The sequence below is a fragment of the Myotis yumanensis genome, unplaced genomic scaffold, assembly GCF_028538775.1.
Source record: "Myotis yumanensis isolate MYYU_CA2020_CCGP unplaced genomic scaffold, mMyoYum1.0.hap1 SCAF_2, whole genome shotgun sequence".
In the NCBI taxonomy this organism is placed as follows: domain Eukaryota; kingdom Metazoa; phylum Chordata; class Mammalia; order Chiroptera; family Vespertilionidae; genus Myotis; species Myotis yumanensis.
Genome location: NW_027223753.1, coordinates 99,634,774 through 99,656,608, shown reverse-complemented (window position 1 = coordinate 99,656,608; position 21,835 = coordinate 99,634,774). Strand labels below are relative to the sequence as shown.

At 47.0% G+C, this 21,835-nt stretch overlaps 1 protein-coding gene across 1 annotated transcript in view; it reads left to right on the top strand.

The window, feature by feature from the left end:
* SH3RF3 (SH3 domain containing ring finger 3) overlaps positions 1 to 21,835 on the top strand; it is a 273,022-nt gene that overhangs the window by 231,542 nt on the left and 19,645 nt on the right. Inside the window, exons 5-8 of the mRNA XM_070405853.1 lie at positions 106 to 182; positions 2,402 to 2,572; positions 4,892 to 5,139; positions 19,765 to 20,099. Coding sequence (XP_070261954.1) covers positions 106 to 182; positions 2,402 to 2,572; positions 4,892 to 5,139; positions 19,765 to 20,099 — 831 coding nt within the window. The remainder of the gene's footprint in view (positions 1 to 105; positions 183 to 2,401; positions 2,573 to 4,891; positions 5,140 to 19,764; positions 20,100 to 21,835) is intronic.

The following is a 21,835-nucleotide window of genomic DNA, read 5'->3' as shown; positions in this document are numbered from 1 at the left end:
AGACCCTGAGGGGAGGACAGATGCTTCATGATGCCATGCAACGTTGTCTTTCTCCTTCCTGGGCAGGGCCGCCTATCAGCTCACTCTCTTCTTGTCTGTTTACAGGACTCCTCCTCTGCCGGATCCAGCCCAGCGGCTGACCCGCAGGACATGGCTCCCAAAGGGCAGCTGCCTCTCAATGTGTGAGCTGCTGTTTGTGTTTTGGGGTCCCATGCTCTCAGCATCTCCATCTCACCTGCTGGCGTGGAAATGTATGGTTTCTGTGGGGGTCTCATGTGTTACTAGTTGGTCAGTTTATTTTATTTATTTATTTTTTAAATATTTTAATTGATTTTAGAGAGAGAGGAAGGGAGAGGGATAGAGAGATAGAAATATCAATGAGAGAGAAACATTTATCACCTGCCTCACACATGCCCCTTACTGGGGATCAAGCCTACAACTCAGGCATGTGCCCTGACCAGCAATCAAACTGTGACCTCCTTGTTCATGGGTCAACACTCAACCACTGAGCCACACCAGCTGCCTACTAGCTGGTCAGTTTTAATTATGTGCATCTAATAATAGTACTGACAGGAAAGTGCAGAAAAGTTTAGCAGGATTTTAAATGTTATTGTCCCTAGGACATTTATTATGAGCAGAGGGCATAATCAAAATATTTGATGATACAGGCACTGGCCAATCAGGAGAGGACCAACCATAGCAAAGAGAACACCTCACAGGCCCATGAGAAGGTGTGGGCTGCGGGTCGGAGTGGGAGGATGCTGGTGCAGTGGGAGGTCATGGGGTCTTTATGGTGGCTAGTTACTAGCTGCTCAGAGTAGCTCAGCATCTTAGTAGCTGTCACTGCCGTACCCATGCACATAAGCTGTGTGTCACAGCCAAATACACCCTGATGAGTCATTGCTGGAAGTGACATGCTTGTCTTGCTTAGAACCTACTCTTGTTAAATTACAGTTCTTAAAAGATATGTGCAGTATAAAAACTCCCCACTTAAATAGCGTTCTGAAGAATTAGACTGCCTTCTACTCTTTTGTTTGCAATGAGCCAGTTACCTGAATGAATGTTCTAAGGTGGAGAGTAAGAATTTGGTCAATAATTGGGGAAGGAAAAGGTTCATAGATACTACGCAGTCAGAAGGACACTTGGAATCTGTTTTGGTGCAGAACAGAATGTATTTCAAGCAAAATGCCTCTTGAAAAAGCAACTTGCCAAGCTCCAGAAGGTTTCCTAGAAGTAGCTTAAATACCTGGTACATGCATCCCTGCCTCCCTTGGCCTAGTGGAAACGTTTGCCTTACGTGGGGATAGGTAGGGAATCATGAACATCCTCCGTCTATTTGCCCACAGTGCTGTGAGTCGGTTATTATCATCCAGGTAAACAAAAGGAGATTGAGGCTTACCTATATTTAACCTGGCTTCCCGAGGGGAGCATTGATTAGTACACTGCCTTCTAGATGTCTTTAGGCTGAAACCCACGTTTTCACCAACACTGGACGGAAGGTGCTGTCTTCTGACTGGGTCTCCTGGGTAAGCTCCAATGGCTTCCACTCAGACCTGGGCCGAGGAGGCACGTGGGAAAGGATGGTGGTGATGGTCTTGCTCTTCTAACACTGGATTTCCTTTCCCTGAGAAAATAGATCTTCATCCACAGGAGACCCTTGGGCCCTTGTGGACTTTCCTAAATGAGAGTCAGGACACCGTGAACTCTTGCAGAACAAGGCCCAGGTGTTCCACTTTTGGGGTCTCAAAATGAATGCCCAGCACACAGGCTTTCAACAGATGTTTTCTTGTTCAATGAGAGCCACAGCCTTACCCCTCCTCAGTGCAGAGGACTCCTGGTGTTGGCCCAAAGTCCCCAACTCTGCATCAAACCAGCCACCCAAGAAGGCTGCTCTGTCTTTGAGACCCAAAAGGTAACACAGTTCCAAGAATGTCACTCCCCGGTGTGTGAGTACATTTTGGAGGCCCCACCACGCACAGACCTCCCATACCTTGCAGGCTTTTCAATTTTGTGTGGAGATTGAAAGACTTCTTTTCCCACCCCACCCCACTCTGCCATTGGGGACCCCATCCCTCTGCTCTCTCCTTCTCTGTCTCCTCCCAGAGCATGGCTGTCCGTGTCTAGGTTGATTTTCATTTGGGTAACAGAAGGAGCTCTGCCCCTTCCCTGCCAGTGCCTCCCTGGACCTGGCAGTTCTGGGACTGCCTCTCCCCCAGCCCCTCATTGCTTTACTGGGAAGAGTAGGTCACATGCTGTGTGTGCCAGTCCCCAGAGGCATCAGCTACTCTTAAGTTGGGTTTACCCACAGAAGAGCTCACATGTGACTCAGGGGACAACACAGTGGCTCTATGCCCGCCCTGCCTGCCACTACTGATCCTGGCCCTGCTTCTTCTGCCTGCAGGTACCTGGCACTCTACACCTACAAGCCCCAGAAGAGTGACGAGCTGGAGCTGCGCAAGGGCGAGATGTACTGCGTCCTGGAGAAGTGTCAGGACGGCTGGTTCAAGGGCACGTCCCTGAGGTCTGGGCTCTCTGGGGTGTTCCCAGGAAACTATGTGACTCCTGCTTCCAGGTGAGGTCATAGTCGCTGCCTGGGAGAGGAGGGAGGATCCCCCCTCCCATTTCCCTGCAGCTGTCATCACTGGGCCACCCCAAAACACAGTTCAGAAGGCAGCCAGGAAGCCCCTGCCTGTGGGCTTCGGCCCTGTGAGCTCAGAGTCCCCTTGAACAAGGGTTCTAGGTAGCAAGCATTTCCCCTTCCGAATTAGGTTTGCTTGTCTTTTCCGGAACAGACACTGGCTGCCCAGGGAGAGGGTGGGAGCAGAATGAGCTGCAGTCAGGGCAGTAGCAGTAAGTGGAGGCAGAGTCACCAAGGAGGGCGAGATCTCACAGGTTTGGGTGTGGGTGTGGATGTGGGGAGGGGGAGGTTCCTGTGCACAGTGAGAGTATAGCAGGCACATGTGCTGTCACATGGACCTGCTCTACATAAAACACGCATACATGCATATGTGCAAAGGAAAAGTGACGTACTCCCCAAAGTCAGCAATTGTTATTAACTGGTAGCATTATAGATACAAGTGTTTTTTTCCTTGTGCTTTCCTGTGTCTTACAAAATGTCTGTTATATTATTTTTTAAAAATATATTTTATTGATTTTTTACAGAGAGGAAGAGAGAGGGATAGAGAGTTAGAAACATCGATGAGAGAGAAACATCGATCAGCTGCCACCTGCACACTCCCTACTGGGTATGTGCCTGCAACCAAGGTACATGCCCTTGACCGGAATCAAACCTGGGAACCTTGAGTCCGCAGGCCAACGCTCTATCCACTGAGCCAAACCGATTAGGGCATGTTATATTATTTTCATTAAAACAGAGCAATTTTAAAAATTCGCTGAAAATGTTATCCAGAGTTGTCTGAGAATTTCCCATTGAGATGAGGGCACTGCTTGATCTTCAGTCCGTCTCGCTCAGGGAAGACCTTTACCGGTTCAGAATTGCGTCAACATCCAGGGCACATAAGAAAACTGGAGACATGGCCCTTGTACTCCCTTTGAAACAAGACTGCTGTGAAAAAAATTAAACAGTGCTTACATGTTGCATTGGTGCTAGAGATCCATACTTCTAAGCGCCCAAGGGGCAGTGCCAGCCTGGAGGCAGGCTCACACCTCTTGTCATTCCTGGGAAGGCCCACAATTTGCAAGCCCACTTTACTTAATTTTTAAAAATTTCCTAGGGAAAAAGTGAGTTCAGCAGGTAGCAGGTGTGATTTTTTAAATGTCATGGTTTTGGCTGGCCAGCTGACAGGTTCATGCTGGAAGTGAATTTCAAGGCAGCTCTACAACTAGTGAGGGAAGGTGCTGCCCAGTCCCTGGACAGTTGGGTCCTTCCCTAGGAGGCTTTCCCCAGAGCTGTTCTGCAGAAACCTGACTCAATGACCATTTGAAGTCAGACCCAATGGTACCAAGCCACCTGGAGAGGGGCCTCTGACCTGGCCTGGAGCCACGCCCGGCAGAGCCTGTTCTCTCCCAGGTGTGGCTTCTGGTATCTCATGACTGAGATCCCAAGAAGACAAAGGAGAGTTTACTGAGCTCTTGGACAAATGGAAGATATTCCAGTCCCCTGAAACTAAACACCTTGCAAAACCCGCCTCCACTGTATTCTGCACCCCACAGCACAAATATGCAAAGTGTGCAAGTGTGAACAGCCCGTCTTCCAAGTTGCTGTTTTCCATTGGTTTTTCTTATAAGTACCGCGCGCTAACCGATTGCGCCACTGGAGCCCCTCCATTGGTTTTTCTGAAACACTCTACACTGGTTTCATCTGGAAACCGTGGGCTGATAGGGCATTTATTTTCTGGTAAGAAGCTGCAAGTTCCCTGACATCTCTCAGCGGGACATGGTCTGTTGGTGCCCTTCCCAGAGGCCAGCAGAGCAAGGCAGTGGCCTTGTCCAGAGGGAGTAGGTCCTGCCACTGCTTCCCGCCAGGTGCCAGATGTGTCCAAGCCTCGTGGGATGTGACTGAGCCATCGCTCTTTCTGGAGGTGTTTGGGGACACACAGCTGTTTGTTAGAATGAGTCAAAACAGTAGCTCTGGTACAAAATATTTTATTGGTTGGAATAATGCCTCTGTTTTTCAGGGTTCTTTTGCTACTTCTTGAATATTCACAGAGAGTTAGCCCCCATGAAGATTTACAGAGGGTGCCCTCTCAGCTGGAGCTCTGGGAATTGTTTGCCTATAAGGGTTATCTTGGCTTTGTTTTAGGGTTCTCTCCTGGCCTGCGTGGCTTTCATCTCAGAAAGGCCAGTGTGTAAGAGCAGGCCTTTACCAATGGCCCACGTGGAGTGGTTTTGTCTGCACTGTCACTTGACTTCATTCTCTTTTTTTCTTCAGAGCTCCCTTAGGAGGGGCTGGGCCACCTGGGAATAATGTGGTTGGAGGGTCTCCACTGGCCAAAGGGATGGCCACAAGCATCCACCCAGGCGGTGGGAGCCTGAGCAGCCCTGCCACCGCCGCGAGAGCAGCCCTCCCCCTCGCCACACCCCAGGCCCAGCACCAGGCAGCCTCTCCCCTGGTGGGCAGTTGTCTGTGGCACTCAGCTCCCCCAGCGGCTAGCCAGGCCCGGAGCACTGTCCCCACAGGTATGTACTAGTCTTTCGGGGCCTCACTCTCTGGGAAATTTGTCAAGGGGCTGGGGTCTCGGGTACACAAATCGTAGACACATTCTGGCCTAGATCTCAATCAGTTCACAGCGGGAATGGCTTGTTGTAATCATTGACCCTGCTGATCTCCAGGAGATATGACTTACCCTGTCCTGGAAACTGAAACTGATGAGCAATTTATATATTTGGCTGCAGCAGGAGGACCGAGTGCACTAATAAGATTAACAGCCTCAATGGTACCAAGCCACCTGGTACCACCTGCAATTAAATTAAATTGCAATTAAATTAAGTTTAATTAAATAATTAAATTTAATTAAATTAAGTTTGAAATTTAAAACATGTGAAAGTAAACATCACCAGTTAAGCAGTGTGGCTAGGTGGGCTCTGGCTCTGTGGGGAGGCTCTGTTGGGGGCACCTGCGATGGGGCAGGGAGAGTGGGAAAGGCTTCTCTAAAGAGTCTATCCCAGAATGAGCAGCAGAGTGACACTCAGGTAGGAACAGAGAAGGGTGCCATTTGAAGCAGGAGGAAAGGAACATCGAATAGAAGTGGGAGAAAGCAGTCTTCTTCAACCAGCAGCAAGAAATTCAGTAAAGACCGAGCTGATGGAGGCCTGGCTGAAGGCGTGACTTCGGAGTCGGCAGACCTATTTTGAATGCTGGGGCTGCCGTGGCCCCACTCTCTTACGCTGAAAGACGCACTTACCTCCACGAACACTGTGAAGGCATTGACATGGCATATACAGTATGTACGCAGTACACTGCAGCTGTTTTATTATTCTGTTAGAGAATAAGAATATTATTGGAGTACTAGATGCATGAGAGTAAGAAGTAAACATAAGAGTTACCACAGGATCAGGGGGGTTGAATTCTCTCTTGAAGGCAGTGAGGACCCACCATGAGACTTGAAGCCCGAGGGTTGACACTGTAGTGAATATCAGCAGGAAGAGCAGGGAGAAGAGGTGGTGTGGGCAGTCCGAGGCCTGGAGCCAGGAGAAAGGGGTCGCTGTGCCAGGTGAGGTGGCGAGGGCCTGGATCCAATGAGTGGAACTGGGACAAGATAATAAGCTGTTCAGGAGGCAGAGTGGGTGTGACTTGGAGATGCTCTGGGTGGAAGTGCTCAGGGGAGCGAGGAACCAAGCCCAGTTCTCAGCTGGCACCAGTGGACTGGGGGGATGACAATGACATCCCCTGACCTAGAAAAGACCAGAACGGGACTTGTTGATAGAGGAAGATAACGACATGTGGCTTTGGGAGATGCAGTGGGTGCTAGTCACACTGTGACCCACTGGTTGATTTGGAACTGCCTCCCTAAGGGGGACTCCCATCCCATGTACGAGTCCTGCCTGCCATGGTAGGAGGCAGCCCCTGCTCCCTCAGCCGCCTGTCAGGCCAGGTGCAGACACTCACCTGGACTCTATGTGTGTCCTCCACTCAGATGCCAGGAATGTGAGATGCCACGTGGATCCCTTTGGGGATGCAGGAGATGGTGAAAACATCCTGGCTTTTCAGGGGCCACAGGTGGACTTGCAGTGCACAGTTCCCGATCACCAGTGGGTGCAAGGTGGACTTCGGATGCCTGTGTCTGGCATGCTGGGTGGTGTCTGTGTCCAGCAGTCGTGGGATCTGGCCCAGGGAAGCCTCATGGATGGGTTGGGCACTTCCCTGGCTGGAGAGCCTCCGAGACTGGCCCTGCAGTCCCTGTGAGTGCCTAGCAGTCCTTCATATGTAACTGAATTCTGTGTCTGGCAGCTCTGGCCGCCGGGGGCCTGCGAAGAACTGGCTGTGTATGTACTGAAGGAGTTCTGCAATCGCATTGTCTGATGCCAGACCTCCTAGCCCCAGCTGCTACCTTCTGATCAGCTATGCTCCTGGCCTCGCTTAAGTTCATCTGACGCTGCTGAGTGGGCGCCTCCAGCTGAGGACATGGCCCTTGTAGTAGCCAAGTGATGGAGTGAACCCACAGCAGAGCTTCTTGACTGGGGCTCTACCCCAAAAATACCCATCTCTTTGGCCCTTGGAGGACCTGGGCAGGACCTGGGGCACCTAAAGTCTCAGACCAGGTCCCTTCAGGTCCCACTCCCCCATACAGATGTTTCTGTGTGCACCACCACAGCCCTGCTTCTCACTGAGAGTGCACACCCAGCACAGCAGCCCTGGGTTCTCTGCACAAAATGCCAGTATAATGGCCTTTCTCTGCCATGGTTTGCTCACAACTTCCCAATTCAAAGAAAAAAAAATGAGACCTGCTGGTCATTTCTCCCTCTGCAGAATAACAAGCTGAATCCAAAGGAATTGGCATGGCCAGGGCAGGACAACATTGTATCTCAGCCATCCATCACCATAGTAACTACCATGGTGGGACAAGCATTCTCTTCCATCAGTTTAATTCTAGAGATGGGAAGAGTGGTACACAGGGTGTAAAATAGTTTGCCAATTGCATTCCAAACCTAATACTTGTCCACACACTATTGCTGTCACAGCCAGGTTAAAGAAAGGCTCCTACTGCGTCTCATCAGTAAATTAAATGCCACTGAGTTCCCACAGCATTTTCCACTTTACTCTGCATTTTGCAAGAGAGAGAACAAAAAACTGTTGACAGTACAAGTAATGCATTGTCAAGGCTGCAATTACCCATCTCAGTAGACCCCGACCTAGGCGGTTGAGAGGCATTTCACTAGTGCACTCATCTCGAGCCAAAGTCATGGAGTTTGACAAAAGCATCAAATATGATTTGTTCTACTTAACTAATGTAACTCCTTTTTTTAAGGGCAGCTCTCCCCATTAAGTATAGTGTCCACATAGCCTCATATCAGTGCTTAGTAGGGGCAAGAGCCCTGTGCAGCCATATATTCATCAGCAAACAGTACTGAAAGAGAACTCTGTACACACCAGGCTCTGCTGGGGTCTGGAAATGCAGAGAAGAACCAGATGGACCCTTTTTCCACCCCCGATTAGGGATAAGGGCAACGGAACTTTCAGTAGATTTGGAAAACCACTAGGATGGAGGGTATTAAGAAAGCTTGGAGAGACAGTGTACTCAGACTGGGAGGAGAGTAGGAGAGGGATGGAAGAGGTTTATGGAAAGTTTTCAAGAGGAGGTAACACTGCCTTGAATTAAAGCAGAGAGGACATTGGGGCAGAGGGACTGGCGAGGGCACAGGCATGGTGATGAGGAAGACCAGTCCCTGCTGTGGTAGCCTCACGGAGTTGATGTGACTGACAAAAAGTATGGAAGGAGAACAATAGTAACTCTCTCTCTACTGAAGCAAAATTTGCTTTTCGATCCCAAAGATGAGTAGATGAGCATGCAGTGGTGGATGAGGTGATAGTGAAGCTAGCGCAGGACTGATGCCTTTGAGAACTAAAACCAGGTCCGGGGGAAGAACAAGGAATGCAGGAGGGTATGTACCTGCCTTGTGGTAACACTGAAAAGGTGTGCAGGGGCAGACCATGAGGTTCTTTTAGGCTATGTCAAGGAATTTCAGTTTTTATCCTAAAGGCAAAGGAGCATATTAAAGGGTTTTCAGTAGTAGATATAATCATATTTTTTATCTAAAAGTTAAAGTAAGACTTTTCTCAATTTTAGTTATTTATTTTATATTTTATTGAATTTGAGATACAATATTATATTTTTTTCAGGAGTACAACATAGTGATTTGACATTTATATCCTATACTAGAGGCTCAGTGCATGAAATTCATGCACAGGGCGGGGGGTGTCCCTCAGCCTAGCCTGCACCCTCTCTCAATCTGGGACCCCTTAGGTAGAGTCCCTAGGCCTGACCGGTGATCAGGGCCTATCAGGGCTTTCCTTCCCCCAGCTGCTGGCAGCTTGCCCTGCCCGTGCCACTGCCACTGCTTGCCATTCGTGTGGCACTGCCTCCCCCCTCCCCACCCACCACTGGTTGCCTCCCTCTTCAGGCGACAGGCATGGGGTGTGATCCCTTGGTTGGCCTGGGCCTCCCTCTATGGGGCAATCGATCGTGGAGCCCCCAGATCGATTGCCCAGCAGAAGGAGGCCCTGCCCACCCACTGCAGCACCGCCAGCTGGGTGGCCTGAGCCTCCAGACCACCCTTGTGGGGCGATCAATCAGGGGGCAGGGGGAGGGCAGATACACACGATGACTGGCTCAGAGGAACCATTCAGCCAAAAGCCCTAAGCTGGGCTCATGGCTGGCAAGCAAAACAGTGGTGGCAGGAGCCTCTCCTGCCTCCGTGGCAGTTGGACATCCCCTGAAGGCTCCTGGACTGCTAGAGGGCGCAGGCCAGGCTGAGGGACCAGCCCCTGAGTGCACAAATTTTGTGCACTGGGCCTCTAGTATCTTATAATATGATCACCACACTAAGGCAAGTACCCATCTGTCATACAAAGTTATGGCAATAGAATTGACTATTCTATATTTCCTCATGACATATATTTTCTTATAACTGGAAGTGTGTACCTCTTATTCCCCTTCACCTTATTCACCCCATCCTGCTACCCTCTGGCAATCATCAGCTTGTTCTCTGTTTCTATTGGTCTGTTTTTGTTTAGTCATTTATTTTCTGTTTTTAGATTCCTCATATCAATGAAATCATATGGCATTTGTTTTTCTCTGACTTATTTTACCCTATTTGTCCATCCATGTTGTCTCGAATGGCAATATTTCATACATTTCATTCTTTCTTGGGCTGCTTAATATTCCACTGTGTATATATATATATATATATATATATATATCATTTATTATATAAATACTTATATATGTATATCATATCTTCTTTATCCATTTCTCTATCAATGGAAACCTAGATTGCTTTTTCTTGGCTATTGTAAATGCTACAATAAACATAGAGTTACACATATCTCTTTAAATTAATGTTTCCATTTCCAGTGGGAAGATAAATCCTGTCCTCATTACTTTATCTTGGCCATAAGCAGAAATCTAGTTTCATATGACGCAGTATTAAATACCCAGACATGGAATTACTGCGTCATATGAAACTAGATTTCTGCTTATGGCGAAGATAAAGTAATGAGGACAGGATTTACCTTCCCACTGGAAATAACCAAAAAAAGCAGATAAATTTATAAAGCAAGAGTTTGTGAGACAATAGATATCAGAAAACCACAGAAATGATACAATTAAAATGATGAACACAGAGGTGGGCCCAGCACACTGCCTAGAGAAGATTTCAGACTTCAGCACAAAGAGGAAACTTCCAAGGGTGCAGGGCATCCCTCTGGGGTAGTGCACTGAGAACTAATCAGCATATGCATATGAGGAGACTACCCAGAGCCAAGCAAAGACTGCAAGGAAGGATAAGTGCTGTTAGTGCTATCATTGTGGGCATACAAAGGAGCAGGAAAATATGAGCAACAACAAAGAGATAAATCAATCAATCTAAACTGACCCAGAACCAATATAGATGTTAGAATTAGCAAAGACATTGAAGACAGATACTATAGTTGCATTCCATATATTAGAAAGTTGAGATTTTAAAGGTATTTATAAGACCAAATCAAACTTCTAGGAATAAAAACTATAGTGTGTGGAGATCAAAAATATACTTGATGGGCCCAGCTGGTGTGGCTCAGTGGTTGAGTGCTGATCTATGAACCAGAAGGTCACAGTTTGATTCCTGGTCAGAGCACATGCCCGGGTGGTGGGCTATATCCCCAGTAGGGGTCATGCAAGAGGCAGATGGTCCATGATTCTCTCTCATCATTGATATTTCTGTCTATGTCTCTCTTCCTCTCTCTGAAATCAATAAAAATGTATTTTAAAAAAGAATATACTTGATGGAATTAATGTGAAATTAGACTCTGCTGAAGAAAACATTAGTGAACTTGAAGGTATAGTAATAAAAACTATAAAAAATGAAACACAAAAGAGAATTTTTAAAAATGAAAACAGCATCAGTGAACAACAGGACAACCTCAAGTGGCTTAATATACATGTGATTGAAGTCCCCAAATTAGAGGAGAAAAAAGTGAGAGAAAAATTATTTGAAAAAATAATGATCCAAATTGTTCTAAATTTGATGAAAACTAGAGACTCGTAGATTAATGACAGTTGTTGAACCCCAAGCATAAGAAACAAGTAGAAAACTATATCATGAAAAAAACTCTAATCACAACAATTTTTTTCTGTGACAAAGAAAATCTTGAAAGCATCCAGAAAAAAAAAGGTACATAAAGTAAGAAAAAATTAGGATGACATTAGATTTCTCATCATGAACACGTCAGGTGAAAAGACATTTAAAAACTGAAAGAAGTACTGAAAAAAATAAGTCTGTCAAGTTCAGATTCTATACCCAGAAAAAATACCTTTAAAAAGTGAAAGGAAAAATAAAGAATTATATAGATACTAGGGGCCCAGTGCACGAAATTCGTGCACTGCGTGGGGGAGGGGTGTCCCTCAGCCCAGCCTGCCCCCTCTCACATACTGGGAGCCCTCAGGCGTTGACCCCCATCACCCTCCAATCGCAGGATCAGCCCCTTGCCCAGGCCTGATGCCTCTGCCAGAGGTGTCAGGCCTGGGCAGGGGACCCTCATTTCCCCCCGATCACTGGTTCTGCCCCCCACCCAGGCCTGATGCCTCTGGCCCAGGCGTCAGGCCTGGGCAGGGGACCCCCAGACCCCTCCGATTGCTGGCTCCGCCCCTGGCCCAGGCCTGATGCCTCTGGCCCAGGATTCAGGCCTGGGCAGGGTACCCCCCTCTCCCCCCGATCACCGGCTCCGCCCTCGCCCAGGCCTGATGCCTCAACCAGAGGCGTCGACCCCCATCACCCTCCGATCGCCTGATCGGCCCCTTGCCCAGGCCTGACACCTCCGCCAGAGGTGTCAGGTTTGGACAGGGGACCCCCATCTCCCCCTAATCACCGGCTCCCCCCCCCCCCACCCAGGCCTGATGCCTCTGGCCCAGGCATCAGGCCTGGGCAGGGGACCCCCAGCCCCCTCTGATTGCTGGCTCTGCCCCCCGCCCAGGCCTGATGCCTCAGCCAGAGGAGTTGACCCTCATCACCCTCGGATCGCCGATCACCGGATCGGCCCCTTTCCCAGGCCTGAGGCCTCCGGCAGAGGTGTCAGGCCTGGGCAGGGGACCCCCAGCTCCCACCATTCCCGGCTCCGCCCCTGCTACCCACGATCTCTGGCACCGCCCCTGCCAAGACCTAAGGCCTCTGGTGGAGGCATTAGTCCTGGGCAGGAGACCCCCAGCTCCCCGCGATCTCCCGCTCTGCCCCTGCCTAGACCTAATGCCTTTGGCCAAGGCATTAGTCCTGGGCAGGAGACCCCCAGCTCCCCGCGATCTCCCGCTCTGCCCCTGCCTAGACCTAATGCCTCTGGCCAAGGCGTTAGGCCTGGGCAGGGGACCCCCAGCTGCTCACGATTGCTGACTTCGCCCCTGCCCATGCCTAACGCTTCTGGCCAAGGCAGGGGACCCCCAGCTGCCCAGGATCACTGACTCTGCCCCTGCTCCCCGTGATGGCTGGTTCCGCCCCTGCCCAGGCCTAACGCCTCTGGCTGAGGCATTAGGCCTGGGCAGGGGACCCCAGCTCCCTGCGGTTGCAGGCTCCGCCCCTGCCCAGGCCTAACGCTTCTGGCCAAGGCATTAGGCCTGGGCAGGGTACCCCCAGCTCCCCGCGATCTCCCGCTCTGCCCCTGCCTAGACCTAATGCCTCTGACCAAGGTCTTAGGCCTGGGCAGGGGACCCCCAGCTGCCCAGAATCGCTGATTCCCCCCCCCCGGCTCCCTGTGATGGCTGGTTCTGCCCCTGCCCAGGCCTAACGCCTCTGGCCAAGGCATTAGGTCTGTGTAGGGGACCCCCAGCTCCCCACAATTGCAGGCTCCACCCCTGCCCAGGCCTAACGTCTTTGGCCAAGGCTTTAGGCCTGGGCAAGGGATCCCTAGCTCCCCGGACTGCCCCCTCCGTCCCTGCCCAGCTCCCATTGCTGGCTCCACCCCTGCTTCCCGCTATCACTGGCCGGGGCGGCAAAGGCGCCTGGTTCTCTGATCACAGCTGGAGGGCAGGGCAAAGGCGGCCCCCAGGGCCGCCTTTGCCCTGCCCCCGGCTCTTAGCTCCCCCCTGGGTTTCCGATCACCGTCAGTGGCAGGGGGCTTCTTCCGTCCTTTCCCTTTCACCTCCCAGCATTGTGCCTACATATGCAAATTAGCCGCCATCTTTGTTGGCGGTTAACCGCCATCTTGGCTGGCAGTTAATTTGCATATCGCCCTGATTAGCCAATGGGAAGGGTAGCGGTCGTACGCTAATTACCATGTTTCTCTTTTATTAGATAGGATAGAATAGATTTCATCATTAGTAGACTCACCCTATGAGAAATGTTGAAGTTCTTTAGGAAGAAGAAAAATGATACCAGATGAAAATTGGGATCTATGCAAAGTAACAAAGAGCACTAGAAATGGTAACTACATACATAAATATATAAGATTTTTAATATTATTTAAATATCTTTTTTTTTTAACCCACTACCTGACACTCCAACCAACTGAGCCACACTGGCCAGGGCTTATTTAAATATCTTTAAAACATAACTGAGTGTTTAAAAAAAATAAAAACAATGCAGTTTGAAATTTAAAACATGTGAAAGTAAAAGGTATAATAGCAAATGCATTAAGGTTGGGAGGGAAGAAATGGAAGTGCTGTATACTATTGTAAAGTATTATAAGTATATTCTTAGACTACATGTAAAGAGTTATCAAATCAATTACAGTTAGGCTATGTTAAATTAAAAATGTAAGCAATCACTAAATATGAAAATGAAGAGTTATGACAAATAAGGTAACAGAAAAAATAAAATGTAATCATAAGACTTCTAATAACCCAAAAGAAACCTTAAAAAGAAGGGAAAGGAAACAAATAATACATGGGTCAAATATAAAACATGTAGTAAACTTCAGGTTTAAAACTAGTCATATAAATAATTTCATTAAATATATATGGTCTAAATAACCCCAAATAGAATACATAGATTGTCAGTTATTATTTAAAAAAAAAAAAAAAAAAAAAAGACAAGACCCAAACAAATGCTGTGAACAGGAAATAGATTTTAATACTTTAAATATAAAAATGCAAATAATGGATAGTAAAAGGATAGAACAATATATATAATCAATTGCCATTATTCATCGTAGTTATAGTCTACTAGAGGCCTGGTACATGAAATTCGTGCACTGGGGGGGACGTGTCCCTCAGCCCAGCCTTCACTCTCTCCAATCTGGGTCCCCTCAGCCTGTGGGATCAGGCCTAAAACGGCAGTCAGACATCCCTCTCACAATCCAGGACCTCTGGCTCCCAACCTCTTGCCTGCCAGCCTGCCTGATTGCCCCTAACCGCTTCTGCCTTCCAGCCTGATCACCCCCTAACCACTCCCCTCCTGGCCTGATTGCTCCCAACTGCCCTCCCTTGCAGGCCCAGTTGCCCCCAACTGCCCTCCCCTACTGGCCTGGTCACCCCTATCTGCCCTCCTCTGCTGGCCATCTTGTGGTGGCCATCTTGTGTGAGGATGTGATGGTCAATTTGCATATTACCTCATTGTTATATAGGATAAAGTTTCCATGAACACTGAGTGAATACTGAACCATTTCACCTAAGTGAAATATGTGTGTGTAGCTCACGTAGATTTTAATCTTAAATGTTCTATTTTCTTTATCTTACAAAAGAGAACATGTGGTTTGGAAGTATTAAGTCACTTGCCTGAGGCCACCCCACTAATAGGTGACAGGGTCAAGATTCCACCCATCCGACCTCCCCCAGAGCTGGAGCTTCTTGAGCTGCACTGCCTGTGCCCCTCCTGTCTCTCTGCCCCTGGGCATCTCTGCATGAGCTGAAATGAGAAGGAAGAGCATCATCTTGGCGCACCTCTGCTGGAAACAAGTGTGTGGGTGACTTGTATTATTTGCTAATCTGTGCATGTCTGAGAGTGACTGCAAAAGCACCAGAGGTTGCAAATCAATTTTATCTAGTAGCTGAATTTGCAAATACAGAATCTGTGAATAATGAGGATTGACTACCATGCTGATACTAATCAAAAGAAATGTGGTTTGGTCATATTAATATAAGACCGAGTAGAATTCAGAACAGAGAATGTTATTACTAAAAAAAAAAAGTCAATTTTACAATGGTAAAAGAGTTAATTCATCAAAGGGATTAAATATTTATGCTTCAAATAACAGAGCCTCAAATAAATAAGCAATTACTGATACAGCTGTAGGGAGATATAAACAGATTAACCTGCAATTGCAGTCAGAGGTTGCAATACTTCTTTCAATAATGGATACAAGCATATTATTGGTAAGAACATAGAACATTAGAACAACACATAACCAGCTTGACTAAATTGACATTTACGGAATACTCCACCAAACAGCAAAATACACACTTCTTCAGGTGCACACATTTACCAGATAGACCATATCCTGGGCCATAATATTTAAACCTCAAATTTTAAAAATTTAAAGTCACTCAAACTATATTTTCTGACTACAATAAAGTTTAATTAGAAATTAATAACACAAAGATATCTCCAAATATTTGAAAACTAAATGGCATACTTCAAAATTACCCAGGGATCGAAAGGAAATCAAAGTAGTAATAGAGAGCATTTTGAAGTGAATGGAAATAAAAACACACCATATCAAAATTTGGAAATTTATATCACTAAACACCTATATTAGAAAAAGAAAAAAAAAATTCTTAAATCAATTACCTGTTTCACTTTAAGAAACTAGAATTTAAAAAAAGAAAAATATCTTTCTGCCAATAAACTCAACAAATTAGACAAATAAATAAATTCCTTTAAATACACAAATTAATAAACTTAAAAGAAGTTAATAATCTTATAGGCCAATCCTTATTACAGAAATTGAATTAGTTAAAAACCTTCCATAAAGAAATCTTCAGGCCTAAGTGGCTTTATTGGTGAAATATACCTAATGGCCAAGGAAGAAATTTTAACAATTCTTTGGGAACTCTTCCAGAAAATTGAAGAAAAAAAGAAAAAGAAAAAGAAAATATTTCCTAACTCTATCTGTAAGGCTAGCATTACCCTCATACTAAAAGCAGACAAAGACATTAAAATAAAACTATAGACCAGTGGTCAGCAAACTGCGGCTCAAGAGCCACATGCAGCTCTTTGGCCCCTTAAGTGTGGCTCTTCCACAAAATACCATGTGCGGGCGCGCATGTACAGTGTGATTGAAACTTCGTGGCCCATGTGCAGAAGTCGGTATTTTGTGGAAGAGCCACACTCAAGGGGCCAAAGAGCCGCATGTGGCTCGCGAGCCACAGTTTGCCAACCACTGCTAGACCAATATTACTCATAAACATAAACAAATTCTAAACAATTTTAACAAGTAAAATATAGCAATAAACAAAAAGGATACTAATACAACATGACCAAGTAGGGTTTATCCCAGGAATACAAGGTTTCATTAACGTTTAATTGATATAATTCACTTATTAATAAACTAAAAGAGAAAAATAACATGGTCAGCCGAATAAATGTGGGGTGGGGGAAAATTTGACCAAATTTATCATCCATTCCTAATAAAAACTCTCATAAAATGAGAAAACAGAAGTGAACTTCTTCAACTTGATAAAGGGCATCTATGAAAGCCCGCAGCTAGCATTTAACTTGTTGTGAAAGACTGAGAACTTGTCCCTGAGAGCAGGATCGAGACAAGGATGCCCACTCTGGACATTTCTACTCAATATTGTATTATAACTTCTAACCCAAGAGGTTAGTAATGAGAAAGAAGTAAATGGCATACAGATTGGAAAGGAGGGAGCTAAACTATCTCAGTTTGCAGGGTACATTATCATATAGAGAGAACCCTAAGGAATACACACACACACACACACACACACACACACAGCTTTTTTTTTTGCTTTTTTTTTGGTAGCAGATGAGTTAAGCAAGGTGCAGGACACAAATTAATACACAAAAATCAATTGTATTTTTACATACTAGTAGTGAATAGTTGAAATTGACATTTAAAAAATAACAATAGCAATTTTATAGCATCAAAAATATAATATACTTAGGGACAAATGTGATCAAAGATGAGGAAGAACTATACACTGAAAACTACAAAGTATTGCTAAGAGAAATTGAAGAATACCTAAATAAGTAGAGAGATGACTGAGAATATTAGCGAGTGAGAAGACTTAATATATTAAAGTGTTTATTCTCCCAAAATTGACCTATAGATTCAATTGAATACCAATCAAGACCCCACCCAACTTTTTAATAGAAATTGACAGTCTAGATCTCAAATTCACATAAGCATGCAAAGGACCTAGAAGAGTAAAAGACAGCCTTGAAAAGAGCAACAAATTTGAAAGGCTAACACTGATTTCATGACATTATAAAACTACAATAATCAAGACAGTGTGATATTGTTGTAAAGGCAAACAACTAGATCAATGGATTCTTTTTCTGAAAATAGATGGAGCCATAACTGGTGTTTTCCAGATAATATTTGATAGATTGATCGAGTAAGACACCATATTTCTGTGGAATGAGAAGTGACAGGATGACCCCTGGATAGTATGGAAGAATGAGTTTATGTAGAACTCCCCTACTTTCTCTGTTCTAAACACAGAGAGTTTGCTTGTTTGTTTTTAAAACTTTTTAAAAGTCAACTCTATGGATGTAAACAAAGTGGAACACACAACAGCAGGTGGGGTTCAAGTGCTGGCCTACAGGCTCCAGGGTGGAAAACAGGTGGTGTGAGCTGACTTTCAACACCTGCAAGAGCGTATGGGCAGGAGCTTGAGGCAAGTATCAGGGGACCAGACCCAACCTCTCCTGGGGGCATGTGCAATACTGAGCGCTGCGGAAGGCGTGGAGAGAAGAGAGTCCCACCTGAGCACAGAGCTGAGTTTGGCTCTGGCCTGAGGACTAGGTCTTCACCATCCCTGAGATACCAGAATTCAAGTGATCCTGTTACAGTGGTTCTGAGAGGAGGCCCCAGAGGTCCATGTAGAAGAGCGACAAGACTGCAGACCCAGAGAAGTAAACCAGGGCAGAAACAACAGCAATAAGACACCCCTGCTCAGATGAACTAAAATCTCAGGGCTGGGACTGCTAATACATAAAGGATAGCCAGTAAACATAAGAAATGAGAGGGAAATAAAAGAGAAATCTAAAGAAGTCACTGTCAGTATATTTAAAATCCTCTAAAAGGAAATAGAAGAAATAGCATCCACCCTCTAAAAAAGGAGAAGACAGGGTGGTGAAGAAAAAAGAGATGGATAGCTATGAATCAGAAATTGTTTGATACGAAAAAGAAGCAACTTGAAATTTTGGAAGGAGAAAATATATTTATTTAATTACAAAACTCCACAGTGACATAAACTCTAGACTAGACTCAGTTGAAGATAGAAATTCGTGACACTGGAAAGCCATACAAAGGAATTTATCTGCTGATACCGTCCCTTATTTTGTAGTGTTTTAGTAAGGAGATGTGCAGTCAGGTGGAAGCTAGCCAGAGGTGGAGGCGAGCTGTGCCAGCACTCAGCAGAAGAACCGGAAGCCACCCTACAGGGTTTTCAGGACCCAAGTGCCATTGCCCTTCCCTGGCTGAGCTGTCACCTCCCGTTACAGGCTGCTGAGCTGGGCAGCAGAGGAGAGGCAGATAAATGACTGATTACCTCAGGGGGATTAAGTGACCCCAGTGGCTTCATCGATCTGCATCATTGCCTAACCTGGTCTTTCTTTGAAAGGAGGAGCCACGTTGAGGAAGGATCCAAAGCCATCCCAAATTCTGAGTAGTTTTTTAAAGCCATAAATAAGCCTTCCTCTATCTCACCTCCTGGAAAGAGAGAGGATGGGCTGCTAGCACACTGTCAGAAGAAGGGATTGCTTGCGCGGGGAGCCGGGCAGGTGTCTGAGTGTGCGCTTTGTCCAAGGTGGGGGCTGAGAACATGGCTTCATTGCTTGTATATTTCCATGTTGCTGAGGCCATGCATGCCACAAAGTTTGGCACTGGAACACTGCGGCAGTGTGGCATCCCTCTTCTCTGGTTAACAAGGCCAACACACCGGAACTGAGCAGTGCAGCATTAGAGGGACACTTGGTGTGAAGTGATGTCGGCTACCACCCAAGAAGTCTCTTTTTAGGCCAGACCCACCTGCCTAGAACTCTGTCCCTATGGTGTGGCCCATTCTCTCCCCTATTTGTTTCTGTAATTAGTAAGGAAACGGTTCTTCAAAATTACTAACGCAAGCTGTAGTAGGATTCATTTTAACATGGCTCTGTGTTTGGAAGGAACTCTATTTTTCTTTAGAGTCCTAGATCTTTTTAAAATATATATATTTTTTTATTAATTTCAGAGAGGAAGGGAGAGGAAGAGAGAGATAGAAACACCAATGATGAGTGAGAATCATTGATTGGCTGCCTCCTGCATGCCCCCTACTGGGGATCAAGCCCACAACCTGGGCATGTGCCCTGATCCGGGAGTCAAACCATAACCTCCTGGTTCATAGTCTCAGTTGTACAGAGACTGGGCAGATTGTCTCAGGAAAGAGTCTATTGCAATTGCATGGCAGGTTTCAAACTAAACTTTCTACTCACTGTTTCTCCCACCCTGTGCTCCAGCTGCCCTCTCCTCTGCTCAGGCTCAGGACCAACCAACCACCATGGTGTCGCCCCTGTGCACCCAGAACTCCCCGTCCCGCCTGCCCACTGCCAGCCTCAGGCCCCACTCCATGGTGTCCCTGCAGCACCTCCACCAGCCCCCAGTGCAGACCATCACTGGTGCCCAGTGCCCCTGGCCAGCCATCCCTCTCACGTCAGCGGCATCGGCCGTCACACCTCCCAATGTCACTGCTGCCAACCTCAACGGGGAGGCCGGAGTGGGGACCGTCAGTGGCCTGTCTACATCCAGCCCCACCAACGTGGGATGCAAACCAGATGAGAAGAAAACTGAAAAGGTAAGCAGCCCATCCTGGGTGAGCTGGTTCTTGTAACTCTTGGGCACCAGACACCAAAGACATTTTGTACAATTAAGGCTTTATGGTGGGCACCAGGCACATGGCAGACAGGGAAGCCAGACCAGCAAACAGCTGGTTGTCACAGTGGAATCTAGGCAGGCCGCAGGTCCAACTAACTGAACCCAACTACCATTTTTATGCAAATCAGAAAAATGTGTTTCTCCTCAAGATGCATTCAGCCATCTATTGGAAAATCATTGTGCTATCCCCATTTTGTTAGAACAATACTCTTCTTGCCATGCACCAGGATATCCTATATAATAAAGTGGTAGTATGCAAATTAACCCTCATGCCCTCACAAGATGGCTGCCAATGACCAGGCTGGGGGGGGGGGGGGGGCAGTGAGTGGCAATTAGGCTGGTGTGGGGGACAGTTGGGGTCAACCAGGCTGGCAGAGGGGGGCAGTTGGGGGCAACCAGGCTGGCAGGGGGGGCAGTTGGGGGTGATCTGGCCAGTGAGGGGGCAGTTAGGGGCAATCAGGCCATCACGCAGAAGCAGTGAGGGGCAACTAGGCTGGTGTGGGGGGGCAGTTGGGGGTGACCAGGCTGGCAGAGGGGGGAAGTTGGGAGCAACCAGGCTGGCAGAGGGGGCAGTTGGGGGTGACCTGGTCAGCAAGGGGGCAGTTAGGGGCGATCAGGCCAGCACACAGAGGCAGTGAGGGGCAACTAGGCTGGTGTGGGGGGCAGTTGGGGGCGGCCAGGCTGGCAGCGGGGGTAGTTGGGGGTGACCTGGCCAGTAAGGGGGCAGTTAGGGGTGATCAGGACAGCACGCAGAGGCAGTGAGGGGCAATCAGGCCAGCAGGGCGGGGGCAGTTAGGGGCAACCAGGCAGGCAGGCAGGTGAGCAATTAGGAGCCAGTGGTCCAGGATTGTGAGAGGTATGTCCTGATTGGAGAGGGTGCAGGCTGGGCTGAGGGGACCCCCCTCCCCCCCACACACGAATTTTGTGCACTGGGCCTCTAGTTATAACAGAATACACAAACCCACTTTTGTGGCAGCTATGCCTTCCCTGTGTCATCCCTGAGCAGGCACCACTGCTCAGGCTCACCACTCAGGCCCGCTTTCTGTGGAGAAACGGGAGCAGGATGCCAGCCTGAGTTGATATGGGTGGCATTGCTAGCTCTTCTTTTAACTGTGAAGGAAGTAGGCTTATTTCACAAAATAAATCTGATTGCAATGAACTTGCCTCAGTTGCCACCCATCCAGGCACTGGATCAACCAGGATTATACTCCAGGTTTCTAAATTAATGCTGTCCAATTAATTTATTTCAAGACACATATCTAATGTGAAATCTCCTAGTAGCCACCTTTTTAAAAAGTTAAAATAATTTTAAAATAAAATTAAAACATTAATTTTGTTAGTATAATCTATTAAACCCCATATCCAAATATATTATCATTTTAACATGTAATCTATATTAGAAACTTGTTGGTGATATGGTTTACCTTTCTTCAGCCAGTGAGACAGCCCTGGTGCTCAGGGGCCACTGCCTGCCTAGCGGCTCCTTGGAATGTGGGCCTAGGTCCACAACAGGGACCCCCTCTCTTTATCGGCCTGTATGAAAGGTTTATGCTCATTTTCTCTCATCTTGACACATTCTGCAAATCTTTTAAAACCTTTCCATGTAAAATCAGTCTTCTGAATGGAATTTGCTAGCTAGGGCTTGGATGAGACCCT